Below are 19,294 nucleotides of genomic sequence, written 5' to 3' on the forward strand. Positions count from 1 at the left end.
ATGCTTGTAAAAAGGGAGGCTGGCCTTTGGATCTCCAGCCTCATTGACCCCTCAGCCCCCTGGATAAGTTCAGTTTCCACATACTCTTCCAGACCTTCCTCAAGACCTGCTCTGGGCTGGAGAAGGCAGTGTGGGACATAGAAACACCAGGAGCCATGGAGTTCACAGACCTGGGTGTGAATCCCAACCCTGCCATTTAAGGCTCCTCGTTAGAGGCCCCTGGGAGCCTTCATTCACACAGAGCATCACAGCTAAAGAGCTAGGGTGTGCCCCACCCTAGGCTGTTGGCACAGAGATGACTGGGATAAAGGAGAAAAGCCCAGGGCGGGGGCTCAGCCACTAGTTGTTGGTGGGGGGTGGGGGGTGGGGGAGAAGAATCGGGGGCACTGGGACTTCCCCGATGTCCCTGGATCCACCACACTTCCCCTGCTGCTCCTCTATCAGGGAAGCCCCTAATTGGTGGCTTGAGGCTGAGTCCTGCCCCTGCCAGGGATCCAGAAGGGAACCAACTCCTCTCCCTTGCCCCACCCATGAGGCGAGGGGGAGGTGACAGGGCCACAAGTCCCCTGAGGACATAACCTGTCACATCCTGCCCAGGACAAGTCCCTGCAGGATACCCCTCCCTGACTGGGCTGCCCGAACCCCTCCCCACCCCTGGGCTGGCAGAGGGGCCTCTGATCTGCTGGGGAAGGTATTTCAGCTCAGGGGTGCAAACACTCAGTGAGTGCCTGCTGTGTGTGGGAAAGGGGGGGTTGTGGGGGCGCTTCTAGGGCTTGGCCGTGGGAGGGGAGATTAGACAAGCCGGGCTCAGAGCGGTGGGGTTGGCATAGAGCCCCATCAGGGCACCTGCCCTGCCAAAACAACGGGAGAAGACAACGTTGCAACTTGGGCCTCCCTGGCGATGACTGCCCCAGCCTGGGGATTTCAGGGAGGTGGGGCCGAGAAAAGAATGATGTTATTGCTTTTCCAGGAACCTCTTGCTGGTAGCTAGGTCCTGCAGGCCTCCCACAGAGGCCTAACCCAGGGCAGGGGATAGAAAGCTGCTCTACTTTGAGACTCCTGCACGTTCCTACTGGGAGTTCTCTCTTGTAGTTCAATCCCTGTTTCACGTTTGAGGAAACTGACGCCCCAGAGACGGCAAGTGACTTGCCTAGAGGTCACACAAATTCATTCCAGGGCTAGCAGCAGCAGCGTGCCTCCAAACTCCCTGCCTGGTGTTCTTTCCACCCGAGCCCCCCACCCCCCCTTGACTTAACTACATCTGTGTGTGCCGTCTAGACAGGTATGTGAGAGTCTGTGACGTGTATGGGATCAGAGCCAGAGTCCCCATGCCATGCGGGCCACTTTCTGAGTTCTTCCCATAGCTGCAGACTGCCCTCCTGGCCAGGCCCAGCTTGTAGACAGTGCTGTCAGATTAGACTGAGCAAGAACTGGGAAGGGCCCGGTGTGGCCTGTCCCCCGGGGAAGAAGCATTATAGGTTCTACTGACCGCTCCTTCCTGTTCAGCCACCAGAAAACAGAGAACAGGGAGGTAAGTCACTTGTCGCAAGACACACAGCTGGCAGGTGGCAGAGCCAGGTTTCGAACCCAGGCAGTCTCACTCCAGTCCATGCCGCCATACTGTGGGTGGGATCGAGGTGAGCAGGCTAATGGGGCCAAATCCCACAGGTGCCCGTGTCGGTGGCCATGATGTCGCCGCAGATGCTTACCCCCCAACAGATGCAGCAGATCCTGTCACCCCCACAGCTGCAGGCCTTGCTCCAGCAGCAACAAGCGCTCATGCTCCAGCAGGTGAGTCTGGCCCCGGGGCAGCTGGGAAGTCTAAGAGAGGAGTGGGGGGCAGGGTAGGTGCTGGCTTCCCATCTCCCACCCTGTTTACTGCCAACATCACTGCTGGCCAAAGCAGTGGCAGGAACCAGAGAGACTGCTCAGGCTGGACTGGTCTGCATTCCTCCAGGGCCGCTGGGGACAGGTCAGAGGTCAGGCCTGTCCCACAGCAGCACCCCCAGACTCCTCCTCGTACGGACGCCACCTCTATATCCAGAACCCCAGGGAAGGGCAGAGTACTGGAACCTCCTGGCACCTTGTTGTGACCTGTTCAGGAGACCCACCAAGAGGCAGGGAGGGCTCACAGCTGTGGGGTGAAGCCCCCTCTCCCTTCTCCACCGCCTCTCCATCCAGGCCCCGCTGGGGACCCTCAGAGCCCACTAGGGAGAGCAGACATCTCCCTGCGGGGGGGTGTCTGTGTCACCGCCCCGGTGAGACTCCCTCCTTCTGCTCCAGGAGCCCAGTTAACAGCAGGCTGGGGTTGCTGTAGGGTCATCAGTCCCCTACCCGCGGTAACCCACTCCCACCCCTGCCACCCCCTTCTCCCCTCCCCCCGCTCCCACCCCAACCCTCCACCCAGCTGCAGGAATATTACAAGAAGCAGCAAGAGCAGCTCCACTTACAGCTCCTCACCCAACAGCAGGCTGGGAAGCAGCAACCCAAAGAGGTAAGGGGCTTGGGCAGGGCTGGCTGTGCCCTTGTGTTGTTGGATTAATGAGAGCAGAAGGCTAAGCCCTGCTGTGTTCCTCGCACACAGGCGTGTAGATGTGTGCATGAGCGTCCGACAGTCCTTGCTCATGACCAGTTGCTTTGTTGTTGGCCCCTTTCCTACCCACTTGCACCCCCCCCCCCAGCCCTGCCCCAGCCTCGGCCACTTGTCATATCCTGCCCTTCCCCTCCAGAGAACTCCCTAGCCTGCATCCCCTCGCCTCATCTGGGCCACCGCGTCTCCTGAGCTTCCATACCAGGCCCCTTGGCTCTCCCTCCATGCCCTAGACATGAGCCTCCCCTTCAGCTGGCCAAACCACAGCCAAGTCCTGAGCTGCCTCTTCCCAGAAGGCTGCCCTGGTGATGCCTAGTCATTTCCCAAAGCCCAGCAGCCTCCCCCTCAACAGTCTTGTAATTGTTGCATTCTCTGCATTATCTCTAGGCTGGGTTTATTGAATAGCCAGCCCCCCACCCCACCCCCAGGGCAGGCAGGCAGGCAGAGCCATCCCTGCCTCCCAAGCACCCAGGACTTGCTTGGCTCCTGGGACTCAGAAAAGACTTGCTGACGGCCCGACTTGTCAGTGCCTGTGTGAAGAACTGAGGGGGGGGGGGACGGGGGGCGGGCAGAGAGAGAGAGGGAGAGAGCCGAGCTCCCGTACAGCGAGCAAGCGTGCCACTGAGCAGTAGCGATGTGGCTCTTCCCTGGGCCTGGGTCCCAATGACCAGCTGATGCCGATCTTTGAAAGTCTCGTCAGACTCTTTGATTCCTTGTATCTAAGAAGCAGGAGAGGAGAGGAGCTGGAGGGGGTAGGCCCCCTCCTCAGCGCAGAAGGGGGGCACCCGGGCATGTGGGAAGGGTGCCCGCCAGGCGGGAGTGGCCCCCGGAGTCTGACAGGCTCATCGATCATTGTGATGAGAGCCCCCCCCCCTTTCCAGGCGAGCACAGCTGCGGTGCGGGGAGCTGAGGCAGCGGAAGGAGGGGGGCGGGAGCAGGGAGGGCGTCGTGCTGCGTGTCTGGGTCCGCTGTGTGTGTTTGCGCGCGTGCGTGCGTGCGTGCGTGCGTGTGTTTACTGCGAGGAGGCATGCAGCCCTATGGAAGCTGGGCCGGGAGCAGAGAGGCGGCAGCCGCGGACGCCGCTCCCACAGCTCCGGGGGCTGACAGGCCCTGGGAGGGGGTGGCTGCAGGGTGGGGGCCAGACGGCTCGCCCTCGGCCGATGGCACCCCTCTCTGCACGCCCCCTCGGGCCCCCCACCAGGCACTGGGGAACAAGCAGCTGGCCTTCCAGCAGCAGCTCCTGCAAATGCAACAGTTGCAGCAGCAGCACTTGCTCAACCTGCAGAGACAGGGGCTGGTCAGCCTGCAGCCCAGCCAAGCCTCAGGGCCCCTCCAGACCCTCCCGCAAGGTGAGTGCGCGCCCCCCCCCCCCCGCCTGACCTGGCCCACCCCCGCTCCCCTGGGGTGAGGTGGGAAGCCCCGTGGATTCTCCGGGGGCCCTGCCAACCTCCCGCCTTTCTCTCTCCCGCAGCAGCCGTGTGCCCGACGGACTTGCCCCAGCTGTGGAAGGGCGAGGGTGCCCCCGGGCAGCCCGCCGAGGACAGCGTCAAGCAGGAGGGGCTGGACCTCACTGGCTCGGCCACCACCGCTACCTCGTTTGCCGCCCCCCCCAAAGTTTCACCCCCTCTCTCCCACCACACCCTGCCCAACGGACAGCCCACTGTGCTCACACCTCGGAGAGACAGGTGCGGGGCCCAGGTTGGGAGAGGGTGCTGCACACCTGCCCCTGCCCCCGGGGTGCCCCTGGAGCCCCAGGGATTGGGGGGGAGGTGGAGCTGGGTTCTGGATGTTCACCCCTCTCCCAGGGCACACGAAATTATTCCCGGCTTCTGGGAAACCCATAGTAGGGACAGAAACATCAACGGCCGGGGGTGGGGAGCCAGGGCTGTTGGAGTCTTTAGGGTCCCTGACCACTGCCTCCGTCCTGCTCTCCTAGCTCCTCTCATGAGGAGACGCCAGGCTCCCACCCCCTCTACGGACACGGAGAGTGTAAGTGGCCAGGCTGCGAGACCCTGTGTGAAGACCTCGGCCAGTTTATCAAGTAGGTGTCACCCCCAGCAGCCTTTCCGTGGGGCCCCTGACTCCCCAGCCGGCCACCTAGCTTGCCCCTTTTTGGGCCTCCAGCCGCCAGCTGTCCTGCTGTCCTCACGCCTGGGGTACCTAGCTCCTTCCCTGCCCCCACCAGCTCCCTGATCACTCCCCCCTCCAATATGTCGCAGGGCCTGCAGCCTCTGTGTACCCCATCCCCAGGCTGTCAAGAGCTCAGCAGGGTGGGGGTGTGAGGAGCAGGAGAGGACGCCCCCCGCCACCCTCCCCAGCTTCCCCACAGACTCAGCCCCGGAGACTGATGGCCTGGTGACAGGCCGGAAGGCCGGTGGACAGGCAGGGAGGGAGGCGGACAGGCGGCTGGCAGCAGGCGGCCAGCTGCCACAGCCGTGCCAGGCTCTGTCACTGACTGATTAACTCCGCTGTCTCCCAGACCCTTGCAGCATCAGGGTCAAACAAATTGTTTTCACGCTTCGTCAGAGGTTTACTTAATTAGTTCATTTGCAATTAGATCTCTCTGTAGCTGCGATTTTAGCAAAGACATCAAAGGAGGCTGACGAGAAGGCGGCTTCCTTCGTTGCCCCATTGCCCCGTTTTTTGTTTTGTTTTGTTTGGTGTTTTTTTCTTTCCCACCTCTTTCCCGTTGTATCCCTCGGTTTGTCTACTTTCCAGGCCGTGGGTGGGATTAGAGCATGGGATGGTGGGGCGGGGCTGGGGGGGTGGTTGGCAGGCGGGGGTAGTAGCAGCTGGAAAGCCAGGCCCAACTTTCCCTTCTCTGCCCCCTCCCCCTCCCCCAAGACACCTCAACACAGAGCACGCCCTGGATGACCGGAGCACAGCCCAGTGCCGGGTGCAGATGCAGGTGGTACAACAGCTGGAGATCCAGGTGTGCGCTGCAGGGACCTGGGGACCTCCGGGCCCTGCCCCACCTACAGCACTGACATTCCAGGAGGGGCTTAGAGGGTCTCGTGGAAGGGTCATCTTCTGCTTTCTAGTTCCTGATAGCCAAGGTCATGAGGTGATCGCAGTCTGATTCTGAGCAAATCCAGGGTGGGGGGCGGGGGGGGGTTGGTGGCCAGAAGAGTTCCATCCTTATAAAAACGATAAAAACATTAACAGCTAACACGTTGAGCACGCCCTTTGTGCTGGTTTAAATACTTTACTTGTATAACTTGAGGAATCTTCTAAACAACCTCATGTGGCAGGTACTGTTACCATCCCCACTCTACGGATACGGAAAATTAAGGCCCAGAGAGGTGAAGAAACTTGCCTCTGGTCACTCACCCAGTGGGTGGCCAAGTGGGGATTAGAACCTAGGCAGTCTGTCTCCCGAGCGTGCACTCTGAAGCCCGTTCAGGGCAGTCCGTCAGGCAGCCAGTCAGCATAAACCCATTTCCCTCCGGCACCTAGCAGAGCGCCCTGCCATGAGAGGGCAGTTGTGAAAGATCTATTGAATTTATGAATGGGGGTGAATGAATCATTCATCCATTCCCACGTCTCCATTCATTGCGCGAGGACCCTCTCACACACAAGTGCCACTGAACTTGGGTGTTGTTCAACCACAGCCTCTGCCTTCGATGGGGAGAAAAGGCCTGTGCCATGAGGAAGGAGGCCCCTGACTTGTAGCAGCTTGCTGAGCTTTAGCCTGGGACACACAGTGTGGGGGAGAAGGGGGGCGGCTTTATGCAGTGGGTGGCGGCCCCAGGCCCTGGCCTTGAGGGTGTGAAGGGGCAGGGCGGAGCTGAGGCTTTCCAGCAGTAGGGGACCCCTGAGGTGTGGAGGAGAGGGGTGGTGGGAATATGGGTTTTCATGGGTGTCTGGTGGAGGGGGAAGAGGACTGGAGGCCCCTGGGGCTCAGCCCCTGCCCACCTCCCGCCTCTTCACAGCTCGCCAAGGAGAGTGAGAGGCTGCAGGCCATGATGGCGCACCTGCACATGCGGCCCTCTGAGCCCAAGCCCTTCAGCCAGCCGGTGAGTGACTCACCCCTCCCTGCGGCCCTCCCGGGACCCCCACCCTTGGCGCTGGTCTCAGCACCCGCCCCATTGCTCACAGCTGAACCTGGTCCCTGGCTCCTCCTCATTCTCCAAGGTGACCGTGTCTGCAGCAGACTCCTTCCCAGATGGTCTCGTGCACCCCCCCACCTCGGCCGCTGCCCCTGTCACCCCCCTACGGCCCCCCGGCCTCAGCTCTGCCTCCCTGCACAGCGGGGGCCCTGCCCGGCGGAGGAGCAGCGACAAGTTCTGCTCCCCCATCTCCTCAGGTAAGGACTGCCGGGAGGGTCATTTTCCCCCGCAAGCCGGACTCCCCAGCTGGCTACCTCACCCTCTGCCTGTCTCCCCCAGAGCTGGCCCAGAATCACGAGTTCTACAAGAACGCCGACGTCAGGCCCCCCTTCACCTACGCCTCCCTCATCCGCCAGGTGAGTGTGGATGGTACAGGGGGTGGGAAGGGCACACAGGCTGCACACACACACACACACACACACACACACACACACACACCCTCAGTGCCCCAGCCTCCAGGAGGGTCCTAGGGCCAGAGGAGAGACTTCCCCTCCCACACCTGTCCTGTCCTGGCACGTGGGTTTTCCTTCCCAGCCATACGGCCTCTGGCACAGGCTTTGCCTCAGCACCTGCTGGTGCAGACATGTCTCTGGGGGCACACGCATTTTTTGTTGCTCATACCCACTGTCAATCGTTCTCTCACTCCCATGTACATACACTTCTAGGAGATTATTTTCTCATAGGCTTGCCCTTTGTCTGCCTGCCCCCTCTCCCCCTCCCCCCCAACCCTCTTACACACACACACCCCTGTGTTCCCCCCCTTATGTCCTTAATGCTTAACGGACGTTTACACGTACGTCCGCTTGCTCTGATCTCCACACGCAGGCACACACATCCTCACGCTTATTCTCATATGTGCTGCATACATACCCCATCTCATGCTTTGGGTGCCCTCTGCCAAAATTAGGATAAATTCCAAATGGCCCCCACCCCGAGGACATCTCTTTCTTGAGAACGCTGCTTCGTTCCCACTCCAGGGCAGGGGTGCTTGAAACCAGTTTCCCTCCAGAAGGAAGTCATGTGCTGCTTGCACAAGTGCGTAGCCCTTGAGGCTCGTGTTTTCTTTGGCCCCTGGCTGGGCTGTAACCAGCCTGCTCCCATCAGGGGACCGAAAGGCACCCACCAGTTCTCTTGTCCCACAGGCTTCTGTAGTGGGTGTCCTCTCTCCTCAGGGTGAGAGTTGGGCCAGGCAAAAGGGAGAGAACACAGGCCTGTGACCCCTCGAGGCCCAGACTAAGGGTCTCTTTGCTTCTCTCTTGCCCATAGGCCATTCTGGAAACCCCCGACAGGCAGCTGACCCTGAATGAGATCTATAACTGGTTCACCAGGATGTTCGCCTATTTCCGGAGAAACACTGCCACCTGGAAGGTGAGGCATGCTCCTTCCTCCTTCCCAAGGGCCCCAGTCACCCTTGGACATGTCCACCTCCCTTTGAGACCAAGGGTGCATAACATTTAGTCCCCTCGGAGGGGCAGTTCTACAGAAATGGCCCCAGCAGGGCCCAGGCTGCACCATGGGCCCCTCCACCCCCACTTCAGCATGGGCTATATAGTATGTTCTCAAACTGCTTCTCAATACTCCCTCCTTTCCAGCCTTGTGCTGCCTTCCTTCTGGGAAGAAAGTTTCCTTTCTCTGGAGTGCTCCCCGACAGGCCCCAGAGACTCCAGCCCCATGAAGTAGGGCCTCCAGGAGTCCATAATGCCCAAGCCTGTTAGGAAGAGCCAGGTTACACCCTCAAGAGACCCTAAGGGTCTGGGTACCTTGGCTAAAGGTACATGTTCTGAAGCGTAGGGTGGGGTGGGCAGTGTGCAGACCCGGACACGTGGATGGACCAAGCAAGACCCGTAGACTGTGCTGGGGCACAAACACAGGCTCTCACACCCTCTCCCCAGCTCTGCCATGGCAGCAGGAAGATAATTGTCTCGATCCAATTAGTCATTTCAACACCTTCAGCCATAGAGTGTTCTCAGGGGACCAGAGGCAGGGAAGGGAGGGACCCTAGAAAAATGGGACACTGAGATGTGGACTGGGGCACTCAGCTATTTGTTTTTCCATAGCCAGGAGGGGATGTGTGTGTGTGTGTGTGTGTGTGTGTGTGTGTGTGTGTGTGTGTGTGAGAGAGAGAGAGAGAGAGAGAGATGGGTGAGAGTATGAGGGTCTGTGCAGCAGAGTGGGGAGGTGATATCTAAACTGGGAAGGGGGAGGGGAGAGGAGAAGGGATTGTTGGCACCCTGCAGGGAAAGTTAGACACCTGGGAAAGAGTCCCTGGGTCTCAGAACCTTAATTGGATCCCTGGCTCTTGAGTCCCCCTGCTGGCCAGCTTGGAAAGTGCAGCAAAACAGGCTACCTCCCCACCACCCCTCTAGGTTTCAACAAGTGTCATTGAGGCCCCCTCCCCACCAGTGCCGGATTGGGTGGGGTCTGCACAAGGCCCGGTCTCCTCTGCCCCGAAATGTGCTAACTGCAGCAGGAGACACTGCTCTGTGACCTTCCGTATCCCTGTGCCCAATTCCAAAGCTTGGGAAAGAAAGAGGCTGTTGGGCTGGGACAGCTGCTCTGATTGGCTGTGAATGATGTCATTTCCTGCCAACCACAGTCCTGCCCTCTCCCTGAGCCAGCAGGGCCTTGTGGGGACCACCTAGCCCGGTCTCCAACCTCTAGGCCAGTTTGGATGCCTGGTCTTATAAATGATAAGAGTTCTATGCAAACATAAAGGATCACTACAGTTTTTATCTAACGTTTATGTTAATGATGCAGATTAATCTTCTGTCTTTGGGGGTGAGACTATAGAGCCTCACTTCATAAGACAACCTCCTTCTGGGGGCAGAGTGTCACTCAGCCACCTACCCTCCTTTCCTGTTCTCTTAACTGTATCACCCCATTGTCCTTTCTTGAGATCAGAAGGAGCTGGTTTGGGGGACTTCCTGAAACCCCTCAATGACCGTCTTGAAGCCCCTCCCTTTTAGCCCAGTGCCTTTGGCCTCCCATGCCACCTTCAGTCGTCACCCAGCCAGGGTCATCCCAGCCGTGTGTCTCTCACTCCCAGGTCTTCACCTCCACCCCCCTCACCTAGTGTAGGTCCCAGTGTGACACCAGGAGCTGGGGGAGCAGTTGACCTTCCTAGTTAGTGCCCTGCTGCTGTTTCTGCCACTTAGGGCACTACCTGTGCCCTCCCTACCTGTGGCACAGTAGAATCTGTCCCTGCTCGAGGTCCACTTTCACCCTCAGGATTTTTGCAGCCAGGCTTCATCCCTGTTCCTCAGGAAACATACCCTGTCTACACCCAACTGTTCCCCTTCCACTTTCCACCCATTCGTCTGCCCCTTGAGGCCCCGCCTCTTCTCAACTGTATCTCGTCCCCTCCTCCCTCTTCACCCTTTCTGGCCCACACCCTGAGTTGCTGTCCACTTCAGACCAGGGCAGAAGGGTCGGGCACCAGCGTGGGCCAGGCCAGCTGCCGTTCATCCGGGGACAGAGCTGCCATCTGCCAAGCCAATGGTCCTCACCAGCCCGCCCCCTGTGTCCATCCCCTCTCAGGGCCCGTGTTGTGGGCCCGTCCTTTTGTTTACGCAGCCCCCCGCCAGACCCCTTAAATTGCCGTTAATGTTTCAGCGTAACGAATTAGTCTCTCATCACGAATCAGGCTTCGAAATGAGGGAAAAAAGCCCCGGTGAGGCCATCCTCGGAAATTGGGGTCATTCTCATTTGCAAAGCGGAGGATCGGAGCCCCGTAATGCGGGCAAATTTATTCCGAGGCAGGAGCCCCGGCGTGATTAGGCCCTTTGTAATTATCGCTCCAAGAGATTCCACTCCAGCCGCCCGCCTCCCTCGTGGATTAGCAAGCGAGTCGGAAAAATACACAGGATTTAATTAGAGGCAAATTAAAATTGGTAATGAAATCGGGCCAGTTGCAAGTGGCAAGAGTTGGAAGGGAGAGAGGGAGAGGGGATCTCCAGGGGCACGGGCTGCCCGCCCTGCCGGCTTTCTTCCCCGTTTAGAAATGTAAAGAGGAGACAAGGATGGGGACAAGGCGGGGGAAGCAGAGGGAGGACAGGTAACAGGGACAGGGATGGCTAGGGGTGGGGGAGCGAAGCCGAGGGAGGAGAGCACAGAGACGGGACTGAGGGCCATGGGGGGAGTGGGTGGGCTAGGGCCCTCGTCTAGCCCCCACCCCCGGGGGAAATTGGGCCAAGCACCCCCGCCCTCACCCAAGTGTCCTACAATTCAGATGGCCTCAATTCCTGAAGTTACCCTGCCAGGAGGAGGTGGGAGCGACAAGGTGACTTTTCCTCTTTTCTCTCTCCTCTTCCTGCCTCCCAGCTACTAAACCCGTGCTCTCCTTTCTCCCCGTGTATTTCAACAAGTATGCATTAGGCCTGCTGTTTACCTCATGCTCTTAATAAGCTGTCTGTTCTCAAAGTCATGGTTCCCACACTCCTAGAGATTGAGGAAGGTTGCAGCGAGGGTTCCTGATTTATGTCCAGAACTTCTAAAGCCTAGTGGAAATTCTGCATGCACCTGAGATAACAGGTCACTGATGTGCCGGGGCCCGAGTGTGATCTCCTGGTGATCAGGAGCCCCAAGTAACAGCTACGTGTGTCTGATCAATGCTGCCGGGAACACAAGTTATTACTACCTAGATAGCATTTAGTTGGTAGACAGGGTTTTCCAAAAGATGGCAGGGAGAAGGGAGCAGATCGTAAAATGGGTTGTGGGCTCTGAGGACCCTGGCAGTCCCTGGGTCAAGGGCGGGAGAGAGGCCTGCCTTCGCCCCTGGCTGGGACTCCTCCCTGAGGCAGCCTGCTTGTCCTTGGGCCAGGGGAGGTGGGACATGGTGGGACAGGGACTTTGCTGTGTGTGCTTGCCTGAGTGGGGAAGGGGCCTCTGAGCACCCGCCCTGTCTCCGCACCCCCAGAATGCTGTGCGGCACAACCTCAGCCTGCACAAGTGCTTCGTGCGCGTGGAGAACGTCAAGGGCGCCGTGTGGACCGTGGATGAGCGCGAGTATCAGAAACGGAGGCCGCCAAAGATGACGGGGTATGTTGGCCCAGCCCCGAGCAGAGGCATCTGCCTGGGGCGTGGACCGGGTCACCCCCCCATTTTTCTCCAGGACACCCATGTGAACCCGGTCCTTCCCACTTTGGGGGTGGGGAGCCTAGAATCTGGAAGTGACAGGTGATCAGAAAGAGGATATGTATGTCTTATTCTGTCCCTATTTCTGGCTGAGGGGAAGGAGCCTAGGGGGACCTGGCACCAGAGACAGAGACCCAAAGTAGCCATGGCTGGAGCTGGGACATGGGCAGATGCCAGCTAGGTGGCCATTGGTGAGGGGGCTGCCAGCCTCAGAGTCGTACTCCCCTATCTCATCACAGGATGAGCTGACCTCTGAGGACCCCAGGCCCTACCTCTGTGTTTTATAGGGAGAGGAGACCCAGAGACGGCAAGGGGCTGGGGGAAGGTCACGCCGTACTGCAGATTCACAGCAGAGCTGGGTCTCGGAACTCCCACCTTTTGCGTTCGCTCTAGCATGCAGCATTTTCATTGGAAACTGAGGGACCTGGGGGCGGGTCGAAACCTCCCCTTGGCTTCCCTTCCAACACCCAGTGGCCTTCCCACCCCAGATGTCCCTCACGCGGGCCACCCTTTGCCCGTGCTTCTTGGGCCAGAGGCCTGTTGGGAGGGGGAGAGAAGTGAGGCAAGTAGGTGGGTATCTATTTGTGTGAATGCCTTTTGCCCTCGAAGATCTTTCTCCTGGGAAAAGAGCCTCTCCACCCCACTCAGCTGTGGGGGCTGGGCAGGGTTGGGGCCTGGAAAAGGGAAGGAGAGCCATCCCCTTCTGAGTGCCCCCCTCCAAACATGGGGGGATTATCTTTACGTCTCTTTACCCACTTGGTCAGAAGACCTGGATTCAGATGCACCTCTGCGTCTCACTGGCTGGGTGAGCTTGGGTCAGTTCCTTAACCTCCCTTAGATGCTCTGTAAATGAGGGGTAGGGGATTAATTGCTATGGAAGAGGGACAGCCCTGAGCCATGGTTTTTCCTGACCCAACTCCTGAACCCCTTCCTGGGCAGACAAGCCTTTGGCGTGGAGCGCCTGGGGACAGGCCAAGCCAAGCCCCTGGGTTATTAGATGTCCCACGATTCCGTATGGCAAGATAGCGTGGATATTACAGACTGGGGAGGTCAGGGCTCTAGCTTGGGTCCGCCAAGCACTGGGAAATGGAGACAGCAGAGAAGAACTGCTGGGGTGGCATGATGTGAAGACAGGCATCGGGAGGGACCTCCGTTCCCACTTGCCGGCTCTGAGACACTGCCCAGGTTCCAGAGCCCCGGGCCCGGGGCTGTCAGCACGTGATGCGCCATGCTGGGTCAGCATGAGGGTTGAGGGCGATGGAGCCCACCCAGGGCTCGGCAGACGCTGCTGACCGTGCCGTAGCCTCCTAGCATCAGGAATGGAATATCGCCGAGCACAAGGCAGGACCTAGTCAGGGTCAAGGCCTGAAGGAACCAACGGAGCACTGCCTTCTCTGTCTTCCAGGAGCCCCACCCTGGTGAAGAACATGATCTCTGGCCTCAGTTACGGAGCACTTAACGCCAGCTACCAGGTGAGTGCGCCCTGACGGGAGCCCTTTTCCCTCTTGCCCCCTTGCTGTCCTGCCCACACACACTGCCCTTCGTCCACTCTCCCCTGCAGAGCTCCCATCTGGCTTGGGAGGGGGAAGACCACTCTGAGGGGCCCAAACCCCAGCCCTCTGCCCCACCCCAACTCGGGGCACCAAAGCAGGGAGGGAGGTCGGCATAATCAGCCGTGTCCCCTTCTCTGGCTCGTCAGGCTCGGGGCCCTCTGCCTCCTGGGAAGGGATAGGTCAGGCCCACGTTCCCAGGTTCCCGGGAATGTTGTGAGGCAGTGGGTCAGGGTCACAGTCTGGCCTTGGGAGGGGAGGGGTGATGTGTGGGAAAGGCCGAGCCTGGGCTAGGGACTTGCCAAGATAGATCTGCCAGCACAGGACGCCCTGGAGGCTTTCTAGGGACCCGGAAGGGACAGCACCTGCCTGGATAGGGCTGGCTGACGGGGCCAACCCTGTGCCCTCCAGGCCGCCCTGGCCGAGAGCAGCTTCCCCCTCCTCAACAGCCCCGGCATGCTGAACCCGGGCTCCGCCAGCAGCCTCCTTCCACTCAGCCACGACGACGTGGGCGCCTCCGTGGAGCCGCTGCCCAGCAATGGTAGCAGCAGCCCCCCTCGCCTCTCCCCACCCCAGTACAGGTGAGCACACAGCACGGATCCCCCACCCCCGGGGCCCCTCATACACCACTGCAGGTGGGGTCTTTATCTTCTTACACCCCCCCCACACACACCTGTCTTCCCAGACGAGTGACTTCTCTTTCTCCCTTCCCATGGTGCCTCTCCTCCCCTCTCCCTTCTCATTCTCCTCTCTCCGCTTCCTTTTTATTTCCCTCCTTCCTGCTTTCTTCCTCCTCTCCTTCCTCCTCTCCCCCTGTTCTTTGTCTTCTCCCCAATCAGAGGTGACCTCTGCCCAGCCCAACATCCCCCTTCCTGGGAGGAGAGCTCTGGGGGGAGATCAGACCTAAGACGTCAGGCCCCAGTGGCTCAGGGATGATGCGGTCCTAGGGGAGTGAGCTGCGGGCACCCCACTGCACCCCCAAATTCTGGGTGTTTGTGGAGGCCGGGGAACAGCCCCCCCCCCCCCCCCGCCGGGTGCCCACACGATCCCTTCTGTCACAGCCACCAGGTGCAGGTGAAAGAGGAGCCGGCCGAGGCAGAGGAAGACCGGCGGCCAGGCCCCGCCCTGGGCCCCCCCAACCCCAGCACCGCGGGGCCTCCAGAAGACAGGGACCTGGAGGAGGAGCTGCCAGGAGAGGAACTGTCCTAAGGGCCTGTAGGGGCAGGCAGGGCAGGGGTGAGACCCCTCCCTCCGGAACCCAGGCCCCACCTACCCCCACTCCTCAGCCCCACCCAAACCTCAAGGCACTTCCAGGACTCAGATGGGGGGGTGGGGGAGGCTGGGCCAGCAACTCCCAACGTGACCTGACTGACAGACGCTCGGGGGCAGCGACGGTCCTGCCCCCGAGGGGACACCGAACCCCTGGTCTGGGACCGGCAGAGGAATCGGAGGGCCCAGACCCTTCCTCAGACCCTCCCCTACATCTGAATACAGCCTCCCCCCAACCACCAGCAGCAGGGCCCTCCTCCCCCACCAGCTCTCCCCTACAGGGCCCCTCAGCGCCATGGAGACCCGCAGGCGGGGCTAAGCCACCCCTCTCAAACCCAGGGCCCCTCGCACCTGGCTCTGGCAGTGTTTTCTGGCCAGAGCCCCCCCCCCCACTTTTCCTAATTTGTGCCCCCTTTCACCTTCTTTTCCGTACTGTGAAGAAATCTCCCCAGCCCCCACCTCCTTCCCCTGCCCCGGCCTGGGCCCAGGGGGGAGCTGACGTTCCAGACCATCCCCAGAAGAAACGGGCCCCCTGAGCTGTGCCCACTCAAGAGCCACAGCTGGGGTGTTGCTGCCCTGCGGGGTCTGTGAGAGCAAGGCTGCCTCGCTCCCGAACAGGAACCCAGGCCGAACTGGGCCTCCACCCCATTCACTGGGTGCCCCTCGGCTGCCCCACACACACCAGGGAGCAGAGGAAGAGGCCCAGTGCTGGCTTCCTCGCAGAGGTCTGTGCCGGGTGGGCCGATGGAGGGGGAGCCGCGAGGCCCTCGAGGCTGAAGCTGCCAGTGCCACCCAGGAAGCATCCTGCCTCTGTCACGGGAGAGGCCAGGCCGAGACCAGGCTTGAGGGGCAGGTGACTGCCGTGACCCAACAGGTCACCCCCAGCCTACAGGTCCCCTCATGGTAGTCCTCCCTCACCCCTCCTCAGCCCCCCTCCCCACCCCCAGTTAAACCGATGACCAAAGACCTTTCTTATGCCGGAAGCAAAAACCAAAACTTTTTGTTGGCTTTTTCCTTTGTGGCCTCCCACCCCCACCCCCACCCTCCTTGCTCCCCGCCCCTAGCCCCAGGCTGGAAGCCCTCCCTCCACTTAAGTTATTGTTTTAAACCAAAGTTTACAGTGTCTGTTGGTGGCCCAGACCCTCTCTCCACCCTTCCTCCACCCCACCCTGAGGACCCTGGGACTCAGTAGAGGCTGGGGGCCCTGCTCACCCCCACTTCTGCTCTTGGCCAGACAGGAGGAAGGTCCGAGGGCAGAGGGAAGGAGGTGTGCTGCCCTCAGCATCCCGAGGGGCTCTCCTCTCCTCGGGCAGTGGGCCTTGAGCCCCAGTCCCAACCCTGGGCTGCTCCCTGGGGGCTCTCCAGACCCCTCGCTAGGACCAAGTCCCCCATCACACTGGGAGTGTGGATTCCAGCAAAGGAGCTGGAAAAGAAGTGAGACTCCACAGACCCCCTATGGGGGACCCCAACTTAGGCCATGGACTGGGTGTGTTGGATGCTCGTGATACCCCAGGCCAGGCCCCTTTGCTGAGAAGACCTCCTTGGACTATTTCCCAAGAACCCCCCACATACACCCCTTCACAAGCCACCCCTCCTGAGAGGCAGGGGGCCCTCCGCCCCCTCCCCTATGTACTCCCCACCTGTGTTCTGTTTGACCAGCACAGAAATATTAAACGTCCTCTATTCACCGGGCCCTGCGTGTGTCACCAGGGTGAGGGGGGAAAGGCACTGAAGTGGAAAGATTGCTCTGAGGGGCCGGGAGAAGGAGGCCCTGTGGACAGCGGGGGCTCCTTAGGGGTGCTTTCTGGAAGTGCATGAGCAGACCAGGACATGGGGGTGGGGGGGATGCGGGGGGGGGCGGGGAACCTGTCAGCAGCTCCCACCTGCCTCTTCCACTGTCACCCTGGTGGTGTTCTCTGGTATTTTCTTTCAAACCAGGTCTCTCCATCATTTTTTCTCCCAAAGTCACTGTTCCTTCCTGCCCGCCCCCACCCCTTCCTTCAAGGGTAGGTTCCGCAGGGAGATTTCTTCCGGGGATGGAGACGATCCTTACTGCAGGACCACCACCCCTGGAGACCTGTCCTTGCAGGCCCAGGTGCCCTTCTGGGCCCATCACTCGGCCCCCGTGGGGGCCTGGATAGGGGCCTGGGTGTGCACATGCATGGTGGGGGGTGGCTGTTAGTGGGTGCAGGCCTGCCGCTGTGTGCCCTGTCCGTGTCGTAGTGCTGGTTGGCTCTGCTAGGAAAGGGGGTTAGCCTGACCCACAGGTAGGGGTGCCCTCGATGGTTAGAGGAGGGAGGGAAGGAAATCGAAGCTGTGAACCTGAACGTGTGTCCTGACACCTCCCTCGGCCTTCCATCCCACAGCACTTCCTGGTCCTTCCCCAACGGGGGACCCCCTCTGGCCTTCTCAGTGCCCAGCACCCACCAGGGTCCTCTACCAGTTCCCTTCTTCCAGCACCTCGAGCACCTTCCAAACACTTCCTTCTTGAGGGCAAGGCCCCCAGACCTCTGTCCTGGGGCAGGAGCCCCCAGAATGTGTGTACCTGGGTGGGGGGGGGGAAGGCGGGAGGTAGAGAAGTAGGTGTGGAGAAAGCAACCCTGTTGGAATCTGTTGCCCTTGCCACCAAACTGCTAGAACTTTCCAAAAACGAAGCTGGGGGTGGGGGAGCAAGTGGAGCGGGAAAGGATACAGGATCTGGAAATGGGAGTCTTCACTGACTTCTCTGTCTCAGGACTGTCTTGTCCTTTCCTAGTGCTTTCGACCACTGTCTGTCACCTTCTGCCTCTTTCTCCCCCTGTTTTCTCTCTCTCACTGCTGTCCAGGCCACCTCCTCCCCCTGCCCTAATCCCCTGGACACTTGCATAGAGCCTGGGGTGAATTCCCAGTACCTCCTCCCGGCATCTCAAGATGGCCTGGGCGGGTCAGGCCAGGGGAGCTCAGCCTGGAGTCTGAATCCACACTCCCCCGCCCCCGAACCCTCCACCCACAGACTCGCCCACCAGCACCGTATCAAGAAGCAGCAGTGCGATGTGCGGTCGTGTGGCCCTCCCTGCCTTCTGTGGAGGCTGCCAGCCCAGGAGAAGTGGCTGCGTGTGTAGTCTGGGGACAGCAGCATCCCCTGCAATGTAATAAAACAATCCCCTACAATTTCACTGTGGCCACTTCCCCTCGGGGACCCACCAACCCCCTACAAAGCCCCAGAGAATCCCGGGGTGTCTGCGCCAAGCTCCCAGCTCCCTTAGTCCACCCTGGGAGACCAAGGTCTCTGTCCTCCAAACTAGCCCCAGAGACTAAAGCGACAAGACTACACCCAGCCTCGCTCTCAGGACAGTCCTTCCCGCAGTCTAACTTGTGTTCTTCTGCTTCAACTAGAGTTTTGGTTTTTGTTTTTGTTTTTAATTCCCCCCCCCCCCCCCCCCCCCCCCCCCCCCAGAGGTACAGCAGATGTCTGGCCAGTGCACTTGGACATGGAGGGAGGATCTATCTCGGGCTTTGAGGAGGAGAGGGGCTTACAATATGAGCAACAGGAGACAGCTGTGGGCCACCACCTTCTGAGTGCACTGGGCTTACAACCCAATAACCCATTTTCTCTCTAGTCTCCCAGGTTCCACGTGGGGCCCTCTCCCATTACCTTCTTCAAAAGAAGAACCAACCCCCTCAGCCCTTCATTGTGCTTTGCTGTCAGGATGCCCTGTGTGTGTGGTCTTGTATCTCCTTCCTCCTGTTCGGGGAGATGGGGACAGGTGGTCAGAGCTGGCTGGCAGCTTATCCTGGTCTTAGCATTTCTGCCCTGGTGGGGAGAGGGGAGGCTATCTGCTGAGCCCGTTCTCAGTCTGGCAAACAAACAAACAAACAAACAAACAAAAAAGGGCTACCCCAAGCCAGATATTTTGGAGATGAGAAGGTAGGGCTCTGGGCTCTGCACCGGACAGAAGTCCCCCTCGCATTCAGAAAGCTCTTCCCTGCCTCTACCATGAAGTGTCCACCCCTGCTCAAGGTCTTTTGCCAGCGGCCAGCAGAGGGCGCTTTAGCCAAAGCCGACCTTGGGCACCTCCTTTGGGCAAACTTGCGGGTCTGAGGAGGTGGGGAGGACAGGCTCTGTCTAGGGTGAGAACAACAACCCTTCACCCCTCTGGCCCAGGGCAGAAAAGGGTTCCGTCCGTTGAGCGGGGACTTCGCGGACCTCTCCAACTTGGTGACCTACGCAGTCTCCTGAACAGAAATGGGAGAAGGCAAGAGAAATACTGAGTGATCTAGAAGGAAGTCGTCTCTAAAGACTAGTATACCGGGCAGACAGGCTCAATAAAGATGTTTAATGGTAATTGCTAACATTTAATGGGCTTTCGTGTGCCAGACACAATTCTAGACACTTTATGTTTCCTGTAATCCCCCCGCAACACCTCTGAGTTACATGCCATGATTACCCCCATTTTACAGATGAGGACATTGAGACCCAGGAATCAAAGAGATTAACAGACAAAGCATTGAGAATGAGGAATACTGTGGTGGGAGGCTCGGTGGCTTAGTCTCAGCGTTTTAGTGACACTATTTGCTTTGCCTTCTCCCCCCCGCCCCCCCCCGCCACCTTCTTAGAGACTCCCAAGGGGGAAACTGAGGTAAGAGCCCCTCAGCTGCCGTTC

General features: G+C 59.6%; 1 protein-coding gene across 6 annotated transcripts in view; it reads left to right on the forward strand.

Annotated features, from left to right (window-relative positions):
- FOXP4 (forkhead box P4) overlaps positions 1-16,343 on the forward strand; it is a 51,101-nt gene extending 34,758 nt beyond the window's left edge. Inside the window, exons 4-18 of one of the 6 annotated variants that reach the window (XM_030315475.1) lie at positions 1,669-1,791; positions 2,408-2,494; positions 3,792-3,939; positions 4,062-4,275; positions 4,527-4,631; positions 5,435-5,522; positions 6,523-6,606; positions 6,689-6,896; positions 6,979-7,055; positions 7,966-8,067; positions 11,615-11,736; positions 12,597-12,647; positions 13,238-13,304; positions 13,794-13,963; positions 14,444-16,343. In XM_030315475.1, the coding sequence (XP_030171335.1) occupies positions 1,669-1,791; positions 2,408-2,494; positions 3,792-3,939; positions 4,062-4,275; positions 4,527-4,631; positions 5,435-5,522; positions 6,523-6,606; positions 6,689-6,896; positions 6,979-7,055; positions 7,966-8,067; positions 11,615-11,736; positions 12,597-12,647; positions 13,238-13,304; positions 13,794-13,963; positions 14,444-14,591 (1,794 nt within the window). In that variant the 3' untranslated portion in view covers positions 14,592-16,343. The remainder of the gene's footprint in view (positions 1-1,668; positions 1,792-2,407; positions 2,495-3,791; positions 3,940-4,061; positions 4,276-4,526; positions 4,632-5,434; positions 5,523-6,522; positions 6,607-6,688; positions 6,897-6,978; positions 7,056-7,965; positions 8,068-11,614; positions 11,737-12,596; positions 12,648-13,237; positions 13,305-13,793; positions 13,964-14,443) is intronic. The other 5 variants (XM_030315477.1, XM_030315476.1, XM_030315479.1 and 2 more) reach the window with 5 other exon arrangements.
- The last annotated feature ends 2,951 nt before the right edge of the window (positions 16,344-19,294 follow it).

The sequence above is a fragment of the Lynx canadensis genome, chromosome B2 (assembly GCF_007474595.2).
Source record: "Lynx canadensis isolate LIC74 chromosome B2, mLynCan4.pri.v2, whole genome shotgun sequence".
In the NCBI taxonomy this organism is placed as follows: domain Eukaryota; kingdom Metazoa; phylum Chordata; class Mammalia; order Carnivora; family Felidae; genus Lynx; species Lynx canadensis.